This window comes from Saccostrea echinata, unplaced genomic scaffold, assembly GCF_033153115.1.
Source record: "Saccostrea echinata isolate AGI-Se365-2 ecotype Australia unplaced genomic scaffold, CSIRO_AGI_Sech_v1 ptg000052l, whole genome shotgun sequence".
Lineage (NCBI taxonomy): Eukaryota > Metazoa > Mollusca > Bivalvia > Ostreida > Ostreidae > Saccostrea > Saccostrea echinata.
This window is the reverse complement of record NW_026889801.1, coordinates 1,064,116-1,087,978: the sequence shown is the minus strand read 5'-3', so window position 1 is coordinate 1,087,978 and position 23,863 is coordinate 1,064,116. Positions and strand designations below refer to the sequence as shown.

The 23,863-nt window shown below is 33.1% G+C and overlaps 3 protein-coding genes across 6 annotated transcripts in view; 1 reads left to right on the top strand and 2 right to left on the bottom strand.

Moving 5' to 3' along the window:
* Window positions 1-23,863, bottom strand: part of LOC133204132 (xylan 1,4-beta-xylosidase-like) — a 478,456-nt gene that overhangs the window by 88,025 nt on the left and 366,568 nt on the right. The window lies entirely within an intron of this gene.
* On the bottom strand, window positions 1,357-15,662 carry LOC133203894 (centrosomal protein 43-like). 4 transcript variants are annotated; one of them, XM_061339690.1, is made up of 17 exons: window positions 15,528-15,662; window positions 14,616-14,669; window positions 14,418-14,469; window positions 14,169-14,257; window positions 13,869-14,006; window positions 13,684-13,740; window positions 13,303-13,373; window positions 12,883-12,944; window positions 12,750-12,767; window positions 11,918-12,018; window positions 11,309-11,490; window positions 10,611-10,691; window positions 8,051-8,184; window positions 5,107-5,175; window positions 3,814-3,847; window positions 3,467-3,611; window positions 1,357-3,235 (listed from the first exon to the last, which is right to left on the bottom strand). In XM_061339690.1, exons 1-17 carry the CDS (start codon window positions 15,606-15,608, stop codon window positions 3,155-3,157), a joined length of 1,449 nt encoding a protein of 482 aa, XP_061195674.1. In that variant the 5' UTR covers window positions 15,609-15,662; the 3' UTR covers window positions 1,357-3,154. The 4 variants fall into 4 exon arrangements, with proteins under 4 accessions (XP_061195674.1, XP_061195676.1, XP_061195675.1 ...); XM_061339692.1 differs by lacking the exon at window positions 10,611-10,691; XM_061339691.1 differs by lacking the exon at window positions 12,750-12,767.
* LOC133204133 (importin subunit alpha-1-like) lies at window positions 16,225-22,292 on the top strand. Its single transcript, XM_061339899.1, has 11 exons — window positions 16,225-16,286; window positions 16,492-16,587; window positions 17,380-17,517; window positions 17,784-17,965; window positions 18,336-18,508; window positions 18,749-18,831; window positions 19,462-19,672; window positions 19,872-20,158; window positions 20,341-20,523; window positions 20,773-20,922; window positions 21,673-22,292. The coding sequence occupies exons 2-11, from the start codon at window positions 16,531-16,533 to the stop codon at window positions 21,766-21,768; spliced, it is 1,560 nt and encodes a 519-aa protein (XP_061195883.1). The 5' UTR covers window positions 16,225-16,286; window positions 16,492-16,530; the 3' UTR covers window positions 21,769-22,292.

The following is a 23,863-nucleotide window of genomic DNA, read 5'->3' as shown; positions in this document are numbered from 1 at the left end:
TTGTCATAAGATTTTTAATGAAAAGAGCCACTGTTTGCAAGTTGTTATATTTTTAGGTGAATGACTGATTTAAAAACTGGGTTAACAAATAAATGCATGATCTAAATAAAGTTAGATATTGGATCTGCTCATAAACTCACTACACTTACAGTTGTGCTGCAGGTTCTTGAATTAATCAGATTTAATTTTAATTGGTTTGTAATCATATGTACAAAAAAGACTAGAAAGATAAAAATAGTGTACTTGTGGGGTCCTTTAAGCATTCTTAAATAAAAGTATCATGACCTTTTTAAATCTTCATCAACACCTTCTGGTTTTCTTGCATATACCAGTACATTTATTTTGTCATAATAAAGTTTATCTTTTTAAAATCCTTTGGTCCAATAATAACAATTCTTATCGAGTTAGTGTTTTTAACCAACTATGTTCAAAAGGTTTGCAAAGTTTTTTAATGAATCTTTTTTTACCATAAATCTTTATGACAAATACTATGGAAAATCTCTCCCCTCCCCCCTTAAATCCAGTTTATATAGATGGAAGACCACTCACTCACACTGCCTGTGAGACATTTTCTTCATTTGCAGATGCATGTTTGTGGTTGAAAATTCAAGAACTTTCATGTAAACAGGCTTAAAAAGTGACATGCTAATTTCTAGAAATGAATATTCATGCATATTTCAAAAAATACCTGCTTGGTCAGAGATGCTCCACCAGAAATCTCTAGTTTAAAACTCATTATAAATCTCTAATTTGACATACAATTTTCTGTTATTAAAATTTGCCTTGACCATTGCTTCATAATTACACCAATGGAGAAGTGGAAATTCACTTATTATTGACACAAAAGAAACATTAGATTTATTATAGATTGCTGTAAAGTATATCATGAAAAAATGTGAATTTCTTGATTTAACATTCTTTTTAATAAGGATACTGTAATACTCTTAATATCTTTTGGAATTGTGTAATTTAAAAAAAAATATTGATTTTTAAAAAAAGTATTTCACCTCAATTAAAAGTCAGAGTGACCTTTAGGATGCGACACACCTTCTACCCAAGATGCATTAATTGACCAAGTTTGATGATTCCAGGTCTTGTAGTTTTCTAGGTATGAGCCAGGCAGGATTTTCCATATTTGGCAGAGCATCATAATTAAGGGACACAGTGACCTACTTTTAATGTGTGACACACCTACTATCCAAAACCTATTGGCTAACAAAGTTGGATAATTCTAGACCTCATAGTATTAAAGTTATGAGCTGCACATAAAAAAGCTAACAGACAGACAGATGGACGGACATAAATGCCATAATACATCCTGTCTTAAGACGGGTATATAAAAATACTTGAGACAAATTTATTAAAAAATAAACTTTATTGATTTATGCATCACATTTACCAGATCAGCTGAACATGAATCAATGTATGAAGTGCATAGAAATGCCAAGGGGATATGAATACTGGGTAGAATTTTCTCCCTCTCTCTCTCTACAAACACCATATGTATGATCACTATCTCCAAGGTTAAATGCATCTAAAACATACACCATGTGCTAAGATTATTCTTGAAATTTTTTGAGACCTACTTCTCTGAAACTAAGTTAAAATTATTATTCATTGTTACATTTTTCTATGATACACTTGTATTCTTATGATAAATTGGCAATGTTTTTTTATGCTGCTAATATTAATCCTTTATATCTTATTTGACTATAGTACAGTAAAACACAGTTACAGCAAACAGTCTTAAAATGAATTTTACACTAACAGCAGATTTTAATTCCCTGTATGTTTAAAATGTGATATGGGATGTAACAAATTATGTTTATAATGAATCAAAATTGTTTATCCCTGGCACTTTTGATACAAGCGTGTTTTACTGTACATGATTTGTATACATTATCAATACACATATATATATTTCTATGAAAGAAGGGTGATAGATTTCACTTGTTAAATAGATTACACTCACTACTTAAAAATAGATATATCTTTGATTCTTTCCCATTTTGGTGTCCATGTAGCAGGACAATGCAACACTGGCCTTTTTTTGGTAACTGTTAATGGCTTATTGCTAGATAATTAATTAAAAGAAGAACTGAATTTGAAAAATGAGTTGCATCAAGAAAAATGAACGAAGTTCTTCGAGGCTATAACTGTAAAAAGTGTAAAACATAGATACTAAACACATTAAAATGCAGACCAACACTGATATTGATAAACAAAGACAAGTTGCATAATTAACAAATGCATTACTACAAATAAATCTCAACATGTTTCACTTCAGATCATTAAAAAATGTAGAAATTGCATAAAGGTGCACAATAATATTTTTGAGAATATTCCAAATAGTCATCAACAAGTTTTAACAAAATTAATTTTCATCTGTGAGATTCATATCTGTACCCAGGATTTTGAAATAAATGGATGCACTGATATTCATACAGACAGGTACACTGTAATGAAATTTTAACTTATAAAGATATCCTAAAGCATTATTTTATGTTATGTAAATGCTTTGCAAAAAAAGATAAAAATTAATGAATATGGCAGTTTTGGACACATTTTTGAGAACACTTGTCAATTGGGCAAATTTTTAGATGGGAGAATTAAAGAGCAGTTTTACATAAAAAACTAAAATTGCAAGAAACATGTTCTTTTTTTCATACTAAACATATACCGACATGTATATTTGTAAACGCTTTGCCAACATTCATAAATATTGATATACCACACTATATTGCAATGACATAACCACAAATGCAAACATATCTTAGTAATTTATATCCATAAACAATGCAAAAGTGTTCAATGAATATGTACTTAATATTCAAGAATTAAAATACGACTAAAATAAGAGTAGTTTAAATATTGTATTAAAGCTATCAATGAATTTATGGCAGGAAATTGATGTAGACTCATACGTGTACTGGTTGATCACACACCAAGATACATCCTTGAAGAGACCAAAAGGCCATAAATGTAATTTGGCAACTTATTTCTCCTGTTTCATTTTTTTCTTCACTTGCTGGCAATTCCATAATTTTCTAATGACATCCTTCTTCGGGCGAGATTTTACTAATTGTGATTAAGGAGCTAGACTAGATAAATAAGTCTGATAATATCACAATTGGTGCTGCCATTCAGTAAGTCTTCACCGCGGTGACTGCAGATCTTCTACATAATCAAAACCGTCTTGTTGGGAGATTGTTCTGTCTGTTGTAAGGTCATCAAACTTCAAACAGAGAGAAAATAAATGAATTTTAAAATTAAAACTTTATTATTGTAGTTTATTGTAGATGTGTGAATATAAGCATGCATACAGTCATTATAAATATTACATGTAGCTATATTGCATATCTGCTGAAAGAAAACATAGCACTAAAGTGATAACAAAGACAACTATTAACACAATACTCTCTTGACCAGATTTACTATAATTTGGCTTATCTTATAAGAAACCTACCCCACTTCGTTCACTGCGTAACATGTCATCAGCCTCGATAGAAATATCGTCAATTTCCTCCTCTATTTCCTCTGCTATACTGCCGTTTTGTTCCGATCGTTGTTCCGATTTACTTATGGTGTGTGGACTCTTTGTTAAACTGTGCCTGTCAATTAAAATACACAGTACTTTGACATTTTAGGCAAAAAAAATATATATCCTATAGGGTGAATCATTTAAATTTTTTTTCCTAGTAAATTTAAAATATTAGCACTCAACCCCTATAAAATATAAGTACACATTCAAAGCAGACATGACATTTACAATTAAGATAATAATACATGTACATGTATATATAAATTAATTACCCTGAGCTTTGGAAGTCATCATCATAATCAAAGTCTGAAAATAGAAAAAATTATGAAATAAATATCAGTCTTGTATAAAACAAAAAATGTCTTTCACAAAAGAACCATAGAAAAAAAGTTCCGAGCTAAGATAAATATCAAATGATGGATTAGTTTCTGTATTGTTCCATTCCGATTCTTTGTTTTGTGATCAGAAAATTGTGAGTTTATAAATTACACTAATACAGGAAAAAATATTGATACTGGGTAAGGGCATGTGAGAGAGTGTCAAAAGATGTGCAATCACGCTTGTTAATTAAACAAATCAATCATCTGCTTAAAGAGTTTCTATGACATACAGTACAGGCAACGCGGTTTTGTCATTTAACCGCGCCCCCTCCGTGGTGTATTAATCCTTTCCGCGATACACCATCACGGTTTTTTATCGCGGTGCAGGTAACAGACCATCTTTACCGCAGCGGTGTGAACTACCGTTCTTCGTCAGCTCTGATATTTTACCTGTACGCACATGTATTTGCAATCACCGATCTTTTTTGGGGAGGGGGGGTCTCTAGGAATGTTTTTTAACGTCAGGAAAATTATTTTGTTTCGGTAAGAAGAATTGTTTTTCTTTGATTGAAGAATAATGCCTTTTATGTGACTAAACAAATTTGTATTTTTATTATCATTAATAATATATACAGTGTAGATTTTTTTTAAATAAGAGAGTACATGTATACAATTATTTATATTTTAAAAAGTATAGTTTCGTTACGAGTTTAATGGATACTAGATTTAATTTTTGTATAATAAGAATCAACATCAGCATTTTGAATTAAATTTAACAACTTGAAAGCTGCATTGCAGATTTCCCTTATATGTCAAAACGTTCATCCTGTAATTGCCGAGTATGTAAGTTTGCCGTAAATATGTAGAGTAAGATATCTTAATCAACATTTTCATTCATTTCTCTACTTTTTCTTAAAATTCTTTCATTAACAAGGGTTGTGATTTAACTAGCACTGCTCATGGAATCCACGTGCACTGTTCTGTCGCGCATGGATTGAGTCATCCAATCATTAATTTTAGGGTGTTATTGGTGGATCAATTAATAAACTAGAGGGATTCCGGGGGTTTGTACCGCCTATCCCCATTCTTCGGGACATCTGTTTAGTTTTTCGAATGTATTCAAGTCACATACCTTAAATCACATTTAAACCAATTTAAAAATACAAATTAAATCTAGAGGTTTCTATACAGTATATACTCTGATATGTAAATTAAACTGTGCAAAGTGAAGTTAGCCACACGCACCACCCATGTCCAAACCTAAGTCCGCCATTCCTCTGTCCATGGCTCGTAAATTCTCTTCCTCGCTTTCCACTGAAACAAAACATAACCCATTAATTACTTTAAAATACATATTTCTGACTAGCATTAAACAGTTTTCAATACAATGATGTTAAAAAATACTATAGTTATTATGATCATAGAATGCAATGCATAAGATTCAACTGTACCAAACATGCTACAATCTATGAAAGCTACCTGGATATATATGCACAGGTATATTACACATCCCAACCATGATTAAAACATTCTAAGGAAAAACTAAACAGCCCAAGTGCATCACGCAGTAAAGTACGACAGTAGAGAAATCAAAGACACTTTTTTGGTCATTTATGTGTGAAATTCCCTTTGGGTGTATTTTGATATGACATAAATACATCAAGTGCTATGAAAAATATAGAACAATGTGCAACCAATGCCAGAGAAAAGGAAAAAAATATTCAACATCACACATGTACTCTCCTTAGACTAGTAAAACAATCAATTCAAATTCCCCTTTTCAAATTGTACAATCACCAGTATAAAATACTAAATAATTTTACTCCCTGAAACTGTGTACATACCAATAAAAGGATTGGAATATATCCTATCTGTAAAATTACCTAACTTTCAATCTAAAAGTATTACTTTTTTCCCAGTGAAAAAAAAAAAAGGCTTTTAATTTTTAGCTCTTTTGAGCCAAAGGCTCAAAGAGCTAATGCTTTGGCCATTTGTGCGGTGTGCGTAAACTTTTTAGAATATGGGCCATAACTCAAGAACCCCTTGGCCAATTATTGTCAAATTTGTCACAGGGTATCCTTGGCCCAAGGGCTCCCTTTTATACTAAAACTGGGGTTGTGACCCTTTAACAAGGGGAGATAATTAGGAAAATAGAAAAAAAAGTACTGGCTGCTAAAAAATCTTCTTCTCAAGAACCACTGGGCATATTATCACCAAACTTACACAAAAGGATGAGGATATGTTGTAGATTAAAATTTGCACGGGGATTTACCCTGGGGCAAAGGGCGTGGTCTCAAGGTCACTTCAAAGTTGACCAAAAATTACATTTTATTAAAATGTTGATATTTTGCTTACTATAAGGACTAGGATCATCAAATCTTGTCAGTTGGTGCATCTAAGGACCTCATATCATGTTGACTCAAAAGTAGGTCACGGTGACCTACTTTTTAAATTTTGCGGCCATTCTTTTTCAAAATGATTTAGAGGCATATTTTGAACAATTTAAGGCCTATGATCATAAAACTTTGTCAGTTGATGCATCTTGGGTCCTCAAAGTACGTCAACTAAAAAGTAGGTCACCTTGACCTACTTTTTGAATTTTATGGCTAATCTTTTTTAAAACAATTAAGGTCATTAATTCGAATACGGGGAGGCTTAGAATCATTAAATCTTGTAAGATGATGCATCTTGGAGCCATAAAACATATTTATTAAAAAGTAGGTCACAGTGACCTACTTTTTGAACTTTGCAGGCATTCGATTTTAAAGCGTTTTATAGGCATAATTTGGACATTTTAAGTCCTATGATCATAAAACTTTGTAAGTTGATGCATCTTGGGTCCTCAAAAAAGGTCAACTGAAAAGTAGGTCACCGTGACCTACTTTTCAATTTATATGACTATAATTAAATATTTCAGGTACTAATTGGCTTAGAATCATCAAACTTTGTCAGTTGATGCATCTTGGGTCTTCGGAGCAGGTAGACTAAAAAGTAGGTCACCATGACCTACTTTTGAAAATTTATGGCTTTAATTAAATATTTCAGGTACTAATTGGCTTAGAATCATCAAACTTTGTCAGTTGATGCGTCATGGGTCTTCGGAGTAGGTCGACTAAAAAGTAGGTCACTGTGACCTACTTTCGGAAAATTTATGGCTTTAATAAAATATTTCGGGTACTAATTGGCTTAGAATCATAAAACTTTGTCAGTTCATGCATCATGGGTCCTCGGAGTACAACAACTGAAAAGTAGGTCACGGTGACCTACTTTTGAAAATTTATGGCTTTAATCAAATATTTCGGGTACTAATTGGCTTAGAATCATTAAACTTTGTCAGTTGATGCATCTTGGGTCTTCGGAGTACATCAACTGAAAAGTAGGTCACGGTGACCTACTTTTGAAATTTTATGGCTGTATTTAATATTTTCAGGAATTATTTGGCTTAGAATCGTCAAAATTTGTCAGTTGATGCACCTTTGGTCCTCGGAGTAGGTTGACTGAAAAGTAGGTCACGGTGACCTACTTTTGAAAATTTATGGCTTTAATTAAATATTACAGGTACTAATTGGCTTAGAATCATCAAACTTTGTCAGTTGATGCATCTTGGGTCCTTGGAGTAAAATAATTGAAAAGTAGGTCACTTTGACCTACTTATAAAATTTTATGATTATAATTTTAAAAAACATTTTGGGTATTAATTGGCTTAGAATCATCAAACTTAGTTGATGGGTCCTCAGAGAATGACAAGTGATAAGTAGGTCACCATGACCAACTCTCAGGTACTAATTGGCATAGAATCATCTTGGGTTCTCAGAGTGTGAATTGGAATTTCAAGGGTTTATGTAAATATACAGGATACTTCCAAGCTTCAAATAGAAGTGATAGGTTGTACAGTTTATCAGAAGAGCGATTCAAGGCCCATGGGCCTCTTGTTTTTTTAAATATCAGAAACATTTTGACTGCAAATTTAATAGAGAATACAACTGTACTTCAATAAAGAATGCAACTCTATGATCGACCTAAATAAAGAAATACTGATTATTTTGGAAGTGCATGGATAGATCATCAGTAATGATAAATATAAATCAAACATGCACAAGAATTGAAAGAAAACAACATGCATGTCATGTGAGAGTTTTATCATTATCTGTGTGTAACACTACGGTAGTTTGTCCATGTAGGTACTCACATGCTTTGCGTGTTTTGGATGGAGTGAGATTTGGAAGGCCTGAGAGAGAAGACTGGACACTGTGACCTTGACCTGATCCATTTAGGGAGGGTTTCCCGTCTTTTCCACTGTCACTGCTTACACTGCTATTGGCACTGAAAATGGAGAGAGAAATTGAAAGATTAAAACTGTTTCAATACATGCTTTATTAATAATATTGAAGTACATGTATAATACATGTACTGAGAATTTCCTCCTTGGCAAAACACACAGTTTGCTGTTATGAATAGCATAACAATTCTTTGAAAACAAGAAACCCCTGGACTACAATGCTCACCTAGCACAGAGACCTTTGTCTTTCCCCAATAAATGAATACATTTAGATAAATGAAACTTCTTATTTCAGCCTTCAACATGATCAATGTACAAATTATATTTATTCCTATATAACTCAGTGTTAATATTTGACCCAATTTATGATCCAAAAGAATCCTTTTGGCCATGACTGAAATAAAGTTTTGTGTCTACAACATATTGGAAAGTGTGCATATTAATTTGACCTTTTTGGTCCTACTTTCATAAGAATGTAAAACAAAAAATTCCTGTACTGTATACATGTTTTAGAGTAAAAAAAACTCCCTTTAATAGCGTTCTAGACTTTAATTTCTAATAAACTTAATCTCCTTCACCAATGGATGCCTTGTTCTAACTAAAAGTTTGGTTGAAATTGGTTCAATGGTTCTGGGGAAGAAGTTGAATGTAAACAGTTTACAGACAACACCTTGTAACCAGAGAGGAGAAAAAGTGTTGAATCAAATCAGGACTTGAACCTGGCTCACTAGTCAGGTGCTCTGCAAACTGACCTATCTGGCCACTGGCAATCGAATCTGACTACCACATTCCTCCATCCTTAAAGATGTTTGCCCCATGAGACACCAACCCAGGCTCTTCCCTGATAGGTTCACCTATCACACCATGTCAAGGTCATGGCACCAAAAAGGAGAAAATGTGATGGACCAGACCAAAATTTGAACCTGGGCTCCCTGAATCACTAGTCAGGTTAGTGATTTAGTGATTTAGCGAGTTACCAGTGATAGAACTTGTCTGGATGTCACAATACAAAAGACAGACACTAAACTCTATTTGATCAGAAAAGTTCACTTGACTTTAAGTGATCTGATAATGAATATGAATACACAACATAATACTTTATATACTGGACAAAATCTGAAAATAATTCATAAAAATGAAGCCTTTGAAAAGCAAAATGAAAAGGAAAATAAAACTAGAAAACTTCAGAATAAATCCTTCACAATTTTTTTTTTATTTCTTTCAATAATGCTATCAGTACATTTACATTTTAACCAACATACACCACTAGCAGAAATTGTTGACATTTTTTACTTAGCTTAGATTTTCTACTTTCTATATAGTCTACACTCTATCTCAATTTTTCTGTGGACTTTAAACATGCTAAGATTCAGTATCATCTATCATGCTATTTAATATGTAATCATGCACTTAATTTTCATGCAATATAAATTATCCTCATAGAGCCAAACAGATGTCTGATTTGAAAAATGCTTGTCTCTGAGAATTTGAATTCAAGAAAACAAACATCTGCCCATACTGATATACTCTGAACTTTTTCAAGTGCTATCTTTATGTTTAGGGGGAAAAAACTAATTACAGCTTCAAAAACCACTGCAAACCTACATACACTGTATTCAAACATGGACTAAATTCAAGAAAGAAAAAAAAAGACATTTACACACACTAAGGGAGGTAACTCTGGTGCTACAATGCTGACTGGGAACAAACTGTCTATAAAGCACACATGTTAAATAGTGCCTGATGAAGTTCAGTGAAATTCTCTGACAGCGAGATCAAAATGCTGTACATGTATTACAAATTCAAACTGAAGCCCTAAAAACAATGAGAACGGTATTTGATATACATGTGGGTAATATTTAAAACAAATCACCATTTCAGATAAAATTACACACATACTTCTTTGTCCCTCACCAGCCTTTTATTACCATACATTCTAATGCTCCCCACATCACAGGAATCTTACTCCTTTACCCCTACTTTACAAAGATATTCAGAGTGGGTGCAATGAAGATTTTTTCTCAGTACTTTTTGTAATTTTACAGCAATCGAATTTATAATTCTCATATCATTTTGCTATTTGAGTAACAATTACTGACATTGACTATATGAATTAGTGTATGTACAGTGTTGTGCATGTCTGTGGTTGATTATCAGTCTACACTGATGTCAACAGCACTGCATACGTTCAGTGCATTTGACAGTCTCGTGAAATGTGCATGCAGTCAGGATAATTGATTATAACACACTTGAGTGTACATACATGTGCACTTTACAGCAACAATTAATAAATATGATCTTTATAAATAGCCAGCTATGGACGATTCTTGTGCTGATGCATGAAAGTTAATGAGAAATATTTTGCTACACATAGAGGAAAAAAAAATTGAAAGATTAGTTCAGAGTTTGACCGAACTTCTCGGCCAGTCAAGGAATTAATAATCACGCATACCACAGTACAAAATCAAACCTTCGGAGAGGCGAATACACTGGAATTTGGGATGGCCTGGAGCCCATGCCTCTGCGACTGTCGACAGTAGTCTCAGCCATACTATTTATAATGTCCAATCAAATCAGTATATACTGTACATGTATTGGGTTACATTAAAGAAAATGGGTTAAATAATTACAAAAATATCAGATGGAGATTTTAAATACAGAATATACATAAATGAGTTAAAATAATCAAGGAGAGATGGAACTTGCTACTTTGCATATTAAAAAAAACATACTTTGTAAGTGATACAAGCTGCAGATTATAAAGCTTAGAAGAGTACTCGATCCATTATATATCAAACTTAAAACTTAATATAGAAATACATGTATATGTTCTTTTATCCAAAAAATCAGATTAATGATACATGTACAAGCAGTTTAAAATTATAGTTATTTTACATCAGCATCAGTATTCATATTGGAAATACATGCCTTTGTTTAAAACAAAAATATGTGCAAGATACACAATCACAAATACACAATCACATCTACTAACTGTTTTCAAGTGCAAAAATTTAAAATATACTGAAAGTTGAAAAAGCTGTGTTTACACTTTTCTGCATAAATATATTCTTTGATGTATACAGTATATTCTGCTGCAAGAGTTTATTTAAAAGAAAAGATTAATTCAAAAGCAGTTCATGAAGCTGAAGACAAAGGGAGATAACTTACGTTCCCAGTCCTTTAAGCCCATGGCTGTGGGGGACAGGGTCATCAAAGAATGGATCATCTATCTCCACATCACTACCACCCAATAGATCCACCTCTGCGTTTGGTTTCTTCCTTTGATCATTCAAACTGGATTGGAGGTTTCGTTGATTCTTAGCTTCCACAAACTCCTTCCTCTCATTTGCCTGGAAGAGAATTAGATGTAAATCTGCATATGAATAAGGGGGAAAAAAATCGAAGAGTGAATTACATTGTTAAGAAATTTATCAGAAATGAAGATTATAAGGCATAATTTTTTTAATTTCAAATAGAAGTTTAAACTTTATTTTTAAAAATAGATCAAAGTGAAGATTTGCATTATTATTCAAATATAAAATCATATCAATTCTTACATACTTTGTAAAAAAAAAATTACAGTGTATATTTTTAGCTGGAAAATCACATTTGTAACAATTCATTTCATCATTTTCATTTGTTTCAAGAGCAAAGTACATTATTACACTTGCATCTTCACAATGTAAAGGTTTTGTGGTATCCTTCCTCTACATAAACGTCCCAAATCCTTGACATTGTGAAGATGTGTAAATTGATATTTTTTTTAGTTCTTTTTACCTTGTGAGAATTAACCAAACCAGACACTTCCCCGGAGACCACTGTCCTACACTGTATAAACAGTCTCTTGTACATCCCTAGGAACTCTTCAAAGTTTATACCTGTAACACCAAAAATTATACAAAATGTTACAAAGTTATCAAATACTTCTAATTATTGCCTGCCTGGAATTTGTTGCCTCTCTTTATTTGTCATTGAAAACATTTTATGTACTCTCTCTTAATAAACACAGAACTTGCACGGTAGCATCAAAACAAATTCACCATCTTTGATTCACAAAAAAAAAAAAAAAAAAAAAAACCAAAAAGGAAGCACTAATCCAGTATTAAATAAAATTTAAAACACTATTCTCTAGTTCATGGATTTGCTGGATTTCACATCCTACAACTTTTTTTTTTTAATACTCTGTAGTAAGAAAATGCACAAGAGAAGACATATTCAGCAGACTTAAAAATTTGGTCTTAAGCAACAAAATGGTAATCTAGATCTTAAACCTTGAACCATATCTATGCACTATAAAAATAGCTTTGGGATGCTATAAATCATTTTAAACAATTTCACATTAACTATTTTAACATCCATCTTAAATTGATTTTACATGCATCTACATACATCTACAACAGTACAATATGAGGAAATATTTCTACATGTGAACATCATTCCAAGCAGTACTAGCTAACAGCTAGGGTTCATGTCATTTCATAATATATATTGCTTTCAGTATAAACAAAACAGGCATAGAATGTGGATTTTACCATCAGTTTTTTCTCCAGTTACATTACAAATACTACTACATGTATATCTAAGACTCTGGCAATAGCAGTTTACTTACGTGAGGCACCCAATTTGGCTGTAGGAAAATTATGCAATAAAATTGTACTTTTATTTATTTAAAGAGATTTTTTACAGCACTACATGAATGTTCAAGTTTTTTTTTTCCGGGGGAGGGGGGGGGGGGTACTTACAGCTGCTAAAGTCTGTGTCTGCTGCCTTAAATTCCTCATTCACATATCTCTCTATCATATTTCTAGGAGGAAAATCATAAGCTAGTATAAAAAATTGTCCACACTGTTATGTACATGTATATGAATATTATGTACCATTATCCCCCCTTTTCACTGAGATAAATGCTTGGAATTTTAGAGAGGGAAAGTTATTTATATAACATTTTTATCACACAATTTACAGTAAATGACTGCATGCATTTTACTAAACTTAAAGGTGTATTAAATCTTTATCAGTCCTGTTAAATATTATTTTCTATTATTTTCTGGAGAAATTCATCTTTGGTGTCATAGAGATGATTTGTTTCAAGCTCCAAAAAAAGAACATATCATAAAATCTTTAAAACACTATTCCTCACAGTCATTATTTGACACACTTACCTATTAAATCCAGGACAGATATCAATAAAAAGTTCCCGTAATTCGTTTTTATCTATATCCCCACTGTGATTCTAAAAAGACATATGGTAAATAAATAAGCAGCAAATCCAGGTCATACATAATTTTCTAACAAAACTCTTAATTTTTAACAGAAAAGTATTCAACTTATACACTGATGTTCACAATACATTGTCACTCTTTAATCTTAAAATGACAATATATTTTATGTGGCCTTACCATTACATCTTTTTAAATGTAATATTGAAATTTCACACATTGAAGAGAAATTGAAATGAATCAAAGTTGACACCAACTAGATTTGGAGGGTCTACAGTTTGAATTGTACAACATGTACAAAGCAAACATTGTCCATACATTTACCTTATCATAATAATTGAACTTTTGCTTTGCCTCTGCAATTTGGGCAGGTGTTAGCTCCTTAAAAAAAAAAAAATTAAAGTAGGCTTTTAGCATCAATAAAAAACAAGCAGAGATCAGATTGGACATGTAGTTTTCTTTAATTTAATAAAAATATCAGTAGTATCTATTCAAACTAAGGAACTTACATCAGAGACTTTTGTTAGAGGTGCAGTTTGTTTATTCCCAGACACTAGAACACCAAGAAGGGGCCCTTTAGGGGGACCATCTGACTCTAAAATATTTAATTCCTTTGCTAGCTGCTGTCTGCCTCCATTATTAGGACCCTGTTGAATCTTCAAAGAAATCAGTTACATGTACATATATTCAAGAAACTGTGATAGTCACAGTCAAACACCTAAATGTGTACTTTTTATGTATATCATCACATTAATTTAGCAGAGCTTTAGCCAGATTGGCAAGTCAATGTTTTCATTTTCGATACTCACCAAACCAGCTTCTGGTTCAAAAACAGCTAAGGTGTAGTCCAGCTGAAAGAAATCCAGGAACTCTCTGACCAGTCCAGCAACTGCTTGACCTTACAAAAATAAACATATAGCAATAACATAAACTGTATATGTCATAGGCTAAAATATCTCTTGAAGTAATATTTCATTAATCTATCACTGGTATTTAAAAAGAAATATTGTCAGTTGTACAAGTATAACATATGATATTAATTATAAGAAGTATTTTACCTTCTTTTGTACTTAAATACTGTCTTAATGCAGGATTAGCAAATGGTTTGTCCTGTATGAATAACAAAAAAAAAGGTTTTAAACATCTGCACTTTTACTCCATAAAACTAATTCTGACATACATGTATTTAGTAGTAAAAGGCATACTACTCTGGTATAATTTTATGAAAGCAAAATAAGACTTCATTTGTTACCAACCTGATTTTGTTCCTGTTCCTCCAAAGCAAGGAAAACACTGGCTCGAAGCTGTGCCTGTAAAATTAAAAAAAATATTAAACTTAGACATAAAGTTTTGATCCATAGATCTGTAGATCTATTCTGATTAAAAAAAAAATATTTATCTTAGAACACATGTGCAATTTCATATACATGGTTACACTGATAAAGTGACTGAAGCTGTATCATTAAAACTTGTTTTGCTTTCATATAGTTTTTATAACTGCCCTTCAATAAGATTTTCCTTCAATGATTCAATCCCCATTTCACAAAAAGAAAACAGAGTTGTGTCCCTTTGCTGGTCAAACCACAGTTTGAAAGATAAAAAAAGTTTCTTTTCTTTATGCTACCAAACATTTGGGTGTGCTGTGATCAGAAATTCAGAGTGTTTTAAAAAAGTTTCTAGTAGTCCCATCCTAGGGCAAGACGTACAAGACAAAAATAGAAGACTACTCTAGCTTACTTATTGCATCCTCTTGTCCAGTTTTACACATTGAAAATCTTAAAATAATGTGACTTATTCTATTGCTTTGCCAATTGTTTTGAGTTGAATGAGTTTTTCTACTTGCAATTGTTCTATTACCCCCCCCCCCCCCTCCTTTTTTTTAATAAAACTTAAACACTCATGCAACCTTTTTGAAAATCCAGATATTTTATCATCTTTTAAATAGCTATTACCCTACGCGCTTTTTTTTTCTTATTTTATTATATATATATTAAAATAAAAGAATTGTGAGATTCTACATAATTTCCACACATGCTTTCTTGTCCATGCATGCCTGGATTTAAAATTCAGAGCACCTCATCTTGATTAATTCATAGTTTTCACTAAAACTACTATCAGACATGCATTTTCATATGACATTGTTTGACAGCTCTTAATGTTATATTTACCCTAATTTTCCCCAATACACCATTTGCTTCTAAGGTTTGGGCAACAAGATCTCTCAATTCAGTATCTTCGTCGGCTGACATCTTTGTTTATTATGGTTATGCTTTATGCGCATGTACAGGTGCGAGATGGATTCGTTCAAATATAAAATAATTCGAACACAACATGAATTTATATTTTTATGATTCACATGACATAAAACGAAAAGTTTTATTTGGATTTGATAGACGTCAATTTTTATAACCTTAACGAATTTCGGATACAATTAATCAATTTCCCACAGATATAGAAAAACTTGTTCCTCATGCATAATTGATAAGATGCGAATTAAATGGACACCGAAATAAGGACCTTTCGTTAAAATTCGTGTATTTCCGCCACTTCGTAAACAATGAAGTCACATTCGGGTGAATGAAGTCACTGAATCATCCAACATGTGCCTTGTTATTCTGACAGATCCATAACTGCACAAATAAAAAAAATATTCGAAACACGCAGTTACTCAGAGGTATCACAGAAAATTACATTTCGCTTACTCGTGTGCATCGCGTGTTTCCGTGAAATACAAATACGGAATTTCCCGAAGTCTATAAAGAGTTGTTGCCATAGATTCATCCAATCACATTTTAGGTTTTGAGAAGAACAGCCAATCAAAAATATTTCACGTGACAATCACCGGCAATTTCGAAGATTTATTTTTTGACAAGCTTTCGAAGAGAGAAGTTGTATATTGACCACTGAAAGTCTTTCGACGCATTACGGTAAGCATAGTCGCTGAAATTCATATCAAATACTTCATCCGAGAGAAAGGAAGGAAATGTCAAATTAAAAAAAAGTTTATTTCGTAAGAAAAGTGTTGTTCAAAATTTTAAAATTGTTTTTCAGCCAATATGCCCAAAAGTTTTTTAGCCTTTAGATATATGTAGGGGTCTTATGTTAAATATATTTGTTTAAATATCTTTTCAGCAGTTTCATATCCTTCGTTTACCTCATAAAAAGAAAAAAATGCCGGCCAGCGAAAACAGACTAAAAACTTACAAAAACAAAGGCAGGGATGCTGATGTAAGTATTTAAATGATGGAGTTAATTTGGTTCAAGGCAATAATAATTAGGACATCAAATTTTTAAAATTATCATTAGTTGCAGATCTGTAGCTCACTGGTTATAATAAAATGGGATGGATGACATCTCTAATTGTTCATTTCTTTCTTTTTTTTTTTTTTGGAGTCCAGTGAGCTATAGCAAAAGCAAATTTTTATCAGGTACCTACAGATCGCCTTTAAATTTAAAACTACAGTATACCTTTCACATGAGGGGAAGATCATTTGATTCTGAGGGAGGATTGGGTTGGAGATTTTGGAAATATATAAATAATCTGTCCTGTAAAATATTGAAATAATAATCTTTTCTCAAAAATGTTGAAAGTCTGTCCTCGACTTGTGCTTCATATTTATATTATATCTAAGACATTATCTACATGTTGAGAAAACTGCACATTTAAGAAAAAAAGTGTGAGGCTACAATAGCTAAATAGAGCTAATTCTAGATAGCTTAATAAAGATATATAGCTAAATCTAGCTATTTTGAATAGCTAAATCAAGAGATTGTGCGGGGCCTGATTATAATCTCTGAATAGACTTTTCTTTTGCTAAGACTTAAAGTGAGCACCCATAGAAGAATGAGTAAATTGGAAGGAAGCATATATGATAAAAATCATAATGTTCCCCGAGTCCATTCAAGTGATAGCTTGCACAAACAGATTATGTAAAGAGGTGTAGAAAAAAAATGTGTATGTCATGACATAAAGAAGTGAATACAAAAATATTAATGACTTAGTAAATCCTTAATTTCTAGGAAATGAGGAGACGTCGAACAGATGTTTCGGTTGAACTTAGAAAACAAAAGAAAGATGATCAATTGCTAAAAAGAAGAAATGTAGCTCTTGAGGACGAAGATGATGCAACTAGTCCTTTAAAAGATAACTCCAATAAGGTAATAAGAATACTGTAATTGATAAAATTTAATGTTGTACAATAATAATGTACCTTTAATTGTTGCATTGTTGACCTTTTTTTACAGAATAGTTAATGAGCGGCTCTGCTCATTAAATAATGATGAATCCAAAATTTGATTAAACTGATTAAAATTAGGATTTTCTCATTTGATTTTTGCGGCACTGCATCTGCACTGTTTAAGTGCAATATGAACTTAAATTGACATCCACAGAACAATGTTATGATTTCTATTAACATTCACAGGGTCCTGGCTTGACACTTGTGGAGATAATAGCTGGGATAAACAGCAACTCGCCTCAAACCCAGATGCAGTGTACACAGGCAGCCAGAAAACTTCTCTCTAAAGAACGAAACCCACCTATTGATGACATAATTAAGGCTGGAGTTATACCCAAAATGGTGCAATTTCTAGGTCATAATGATAGGTAATATTGAAAATAAAATTGACTCAAATGTAGTTAAAATTTTGTATCTTGAACATCAATATAGCTTGAATACCTTGGATATATGTGACAGTGAGTTGGATGTCCCAGAATTTTTTATTTTTGGTCACATTTTCTTTTAACCTCCAATTTTTTGCCTCTCAGATTTTCCATCAAGTTTCAGATAATGAAGTTTAATTACACTTAGTTTGAAAATTGAAACTTTGCACTGTATCCATGAGCTTTTATACATTCCAAAGTACAGTCTTATTTTCCATCCCAGACAAGACTTTGTAAATATACTTTGTAAATATATATTTTTAATACGTGAAATTATAGATTTATACTGTACACTTTGATGGATTTATTTTAGACCAGAACTACAGTTTGAGGCTGCCTGGGCCCTGACGAACATTGCCTCAGGGACCAGTGACCAGACTAAGTGTGTGGTGAAGGCTGGAGCAGTACCAAACTTTGTCAAACTCCTCTCCTCACCCCACCACAATGTGTGTGAACAGGCCGTCTGGGCTCTGGGAAACATTGCAGGTAAGTACTTTGTCAAATTATTTGCCAAATTTATCCAGTTTTGGAGTTGTTTTATAGGATGATTACATATTGGTTAGATTTTTGAGTAGCTATAGACAAAAAGTTGGAGACTTGTGGGCAAAAGAGAACCCTGTCCAAATCTTGTGATAAAACTTATGGATCAGCCATATAATGTACATTGAAGGTGTGATTTGCTTGCTAGTTTTGATTGCACTGGTGACAGATGTTATCTTTTTGCAGGTGATGGTCCTGACCTGCGAGACTTTGTTACCGAATCTGGTATTGTTGAGCCATTGTTAAGACTGATAGAAACAGACACACCTGTAAGTCTTACAAAAATACTGTTTATCCATTTGACACATAATGTATGATGTCAGTTTTTACTTCCACTTACGCATCAGGCCAAATTTAGTCATGGTTGTTGAGTTTAGCAATGTATTGTATATCAAGTATCAGCATTATGTCTTCTTTTCTCAATTTGACTCAATTTTCAATTTGGTGGAGTAATATTTTATGATAAAAATATCTTCCATGAACACCATTGTTAAAAAGGACAAATCAATTAAGCCCCCACCCCCTCCCCTAAATACTCTAGTTTCTCAGGCCAAAACTTCAAAATTCAATGCGGCAGGCAGGTGGTATAAGCATGTATGCAAGGGGACATAACTCGATTTTCTTTATCAACTTGGAAAAAGAAAATTATTCCCATTCTCAGTAGGTTGATAAAATTTATCAATGTCACAGCGTTTGTCCTGATGCGGCGGTGCCTGAGAAACTAAAAAATTTTTGGCCTTCTTGAAATTTTAAGATCTGTAAGCATATTTTCTTCCATGGGATCATAATTCCATGGAATCACAAGCATACCATGAGTAAAGTGCTGATTTTTTTTGAATTTTTTTTTTCACAGTAAATTTTTGTCATAAAAGTTGTAGACAAAATCTTTACCATTTTAGGCTGGATTTTTGAGAAATATCACATGGACCTTGTCCAACCTATGCCGAAACAAAAACCCACCTCCCAAGTTTAAGGTGGTACGCCAGTTTCTGCCAACATTGGCAAGATTACTTCATCACAGTGACAGAGAGGTCCTGACAGACACCTGCTGGGCACTGTCTTATCTTACAGATGGAACAAACGACAAAATACAGGAAGTTATAGATAGTAGTAAGTACATGTATTTATGGTAAAAAACTAAAAGTGTTTGCTTCTTTTATTCTCTCTGTACCGTACTAATACAAAGTGATGGATTAAAATCTTTTGATAAGCATGTTAGGAAATATTAGAAAATCAAAAACTATAAGGGGTATGTGTGTTTTTAGTGTAGTATTTGTACATTAAGTAAAAAAAAATCTTTTCTATGCAGATGTTGTAACAAGACTGGTAGAACTCTTAAACAGCAATGAGGTATCTGTGATAACGCCAGCCCTGAGGGCCATAGGAAACATCGTCACCGGAGACGACACCCAGACGCAGTGCATTCTGGACCACGGTGCTCTCCCTGCATTCCACAACCTCCTAAAACACCATAAAATCAACATCCAAAAAGAGGCAGCCTGGACTATTTCTAATATTACAGCAGGAAACACACAGCAGATTCAGCAAGTCATAGACCATCAGCTGTTGCCCCCACTCCTCGAAATACTCAGCAAGGTAATCAAGGAGATATTGAATAAAAGAAAACTCAGCTCAAAAAAGATTCCCAAGTAATTAATAAAATCAACTGTAATGTATGTTCCTGCTTTTCCAAAAGGAAACAAGTCTCTTAATCCTCGTCTAAATTGGAGCATTTTTTCCCACTGAGAAAAGATTATTTTATAAATTATTTTTTAAAGGGAGACTATAAAAGCCAGAAGGAGGCTGTTTGGGCGGTGACAAATCTGACATCAGGTGGTACGGTAGAACAGATAGCCTACTTAGTACAGCTGGGAGCCATTAAACCTTTGTGTGACCTTCTCACAGTAAAGGAGGCCAAGGTCATACTTGTCATTCTGGATGCCCTCTCAAATATACTGATGGTAAGAATCTACTGAGGTGGATCAGAGTTTTTGTCAAGTGCATATTCTAACCAATGAGTCGGCAGTTTTTCTTAGAGAGTCATTTTCTTTATGATGATAAATATGACTTGGATCATTCACATTTTTTTTCTCAAATCTGTATAATGTATTCTAGATTTATTTATATGTGGAAAAAAGTTTTGTCATTGTAGCATTTAAGAAACAGTTACATTACTTGTTAAGCTCTGAGGTGATGTCTGACTTTTACAGGCTGCTGAGAAGTTGAACCAGCAAGATGTTGTGTGTGTGATGGTGGAGGAATCAGGAGGCCTAGATAAGATAGAAAACCTTCAGAACCACGAGAATGAGCATGTTTACAAGGCAGCACTGGAACTCATCGAGAAGTGGTTCTCTGGAGAGGTAACTGTTTATCTGTACTTATTTATGTATGTCCCCTGACTTCAGCCCAATTGAAGTTTAATGTCTTGGACTATTTCATAACATTTTTCGATGAAGAAAAGGGGGGGGGGGGTCAGAGTGTAAAAATCTGTTTCTCAATAAATTTGAGACCAATTTCTCTTCAAAGTTGAGCACGACTTGTAAATAGGCATATGCCATTTTCGATAATACTATTTACGATATACTCTTGGCATTTGTTACACCTGACTGCTTTATTTTTACCGGTATCAGTGTGGAATAGCAACCCATGTTTGTGCTGGGTATCTTGCATTACCTTTGTTTACATTTTATTGCAGCTACGTGTATTTGTGTTTCTTTGTATACTGCACTGACCTGTGCAACTGTTGTAAGTTTCTTTGGTATCTTACTCTCCTGCATTAGAAGAAGTACAGTTATTTATTGTCCCTACCGAGTGCTGTAAAGTATACATCCGTCTACACCGGTGACGATTGAATACACTGAACAGTGACTTTATATAGGGGCCCTCAGATATAGCGAGAGACCTATCGAATATGGTGGACAAGTTCCTTTTACGAATCGTGTTCAGCTTTAAGTATCAAAACATGGATTTGAATTTTCTACCAAAGTTGATAAGTACTCTGCTTGTCCTATTAGGGTGTCTTACTGTGCACTTCATAGGACAACTTTTTCAACTATTTGAAATATTTGAAGGTTCTGAAATTTTTTTTTTTTTTTTTTTTTTTATTATAGGAAGAAGATGAGAATTTGGCCCCCACAACCTCAGAGGGCGGTGCTTACCAATTCAATGCTGCTGCCACCATTCCTCAGCAAGGCTTCTCTTTCTAAGCTGAACATGTGATGTTTTATTGTGATATACTCAAACTGAGACTAAAGGAATAAGGGAATCCCCTTACCCCCAATAAAACGGGTAGGGGAAGTTACATATTAATCAGTGCTGCTCACAAATGGATCTCTAGATATTCTTGTGCAATCATGTTATTAATAAGTTTCATTTACATTTAGCTTAACTGTGTGAATGAAGGATTCAAAAATGATGATGAAAGTGCTAGATTTGAATGTTATGTGAAAGTTCCTTTAGTCATTTTTGAAAATGAGCATAATTTTGATTTTTTTTTAATTTGGTTTCATGTTACTTATACATCAAATGTGCTTGTATTTCTACTATTATTTAAACATTAAGTTTTTGTTTCAGTTTTAGACTTTCATTCTAAATGAATTATGAACTTCTATTCTCACACTTTCTTCTCTATCTCTTCTCTCACTCATTTGTTGATGACAATGTTATGTACTAGGGATGTTTCAGAAAGAATTGTTTTTAAAGAAATGTCATTAAAATGATTGGTACATAAGTTTAGTTTTTGGTTTGTTTTTTTTTGATTTTGGTTACTTTTGGGGGGGGGGGGGGGTTGAACTCGTAGTTTTCATTAGGTCACCCAAGTCACTCTGTTTTCATGGTGTCGAGTCTATCCATCACTGTTTTCATACATTTTAACTTAGTCATCCATTAACTTGAGAATTTTTAACCTCTTTGGAATGGGTCAGTCAATTTCAACCAATTTTGCAAACATAGCATCTATGGGCAAAGGGGAAAACAAATTGTGAATTTCATGGTCCCCTCCTTGGGATCTTGGTTGGGGCCAAAAGCTTAATTAAAGTCTATCTTGAAAAATTTCAACTAAGGACATCGAGTCGAACGTTTCTATGATTATAATAGCATTGATTGAACCCTCTTTCAAAAATTATACAGTTTATGTTTGGATGAACTTCACATATAAAAATTTCCTATTGTATATTTGGCACGTTGTAAGCAAGCGTGCTTTTCCAAAATTATGAAATGCATGGCTCTTGGACACGGTCACTTGTTTCGTTTACGTAGTACATTGGGGGAAAAAAAATCCACGTGTGTTTACGGTTTTTTACCAGATTATTTTAGAAAGGGGAAAACCATGGATTTGATTCTAAAAATAGAACAACACATGATGTCAACAACTTTGAATGTGTTTGCTACATATTGTACCTTTTGAAGATTTAATAATAAATACACACCTTCAAGGAATTTGGAACAATAAAAATAATTTTCCCTGATCTAAATTTAGTTAAGAATACAAATAAATTACCGTTGTTAACATAGTTCTTAATATTTTGTAATATTGCCTAGTGCAGTCATGTACATATCCCGTGTGCTATGCTTTTTGGGGTGCATCAATATAGGTATGTTTTCCTAACTTTTTTTTTCAAGTCTTTGCATATTCGTTTTGTTTGTGTTGCATCAATATAAAAATAAATATTTTAAAGATACAGGTACTAGGAAAGCGCATACAATAAAGAAAACCACATTATATAGCTATAGGTTATTCGATTGAGTTTTGTTCTTGCTCTATACCATGTCTACCTCAGAAAAAAAACGAAATTGATGCAGGCATGTAGGTTTTCTCTCCGTTACACTACATTCAAAAGCTGAAGAGAATGTAGTGTAACGGAGAGAAAACCCGTGGGTTCCGACGATGGGGGGGGGGGGGGGTTGCAGACATTTTCAGTTCCTTGTTGGGTGGGATAATACCAAACAAGAAAAAAAAAGAAAAAGGGAGGGCGGGGGGGGGGGTCATCAATTATTGATCAAGCATAAAGTAGCTATATGTATTCTTATATAGTATACGATATATATATATATATATATATATATATATATATATATATATATATATATATATATATATATATATATATATATATATATATATATATATATATCGGGGGGCACGGTTCCTTTGACCATGTATAAATGTGCAATTAAGTTTGTCAGATGGCATAATTTGATTCAATGACATCAAATTCAATTAAATTTCAGTGTGGACGAGCCGATGTCCAGTGGCCTTATCAAATGGCAAAATAGATATGTTAGAGTATGACCCTCGTACAC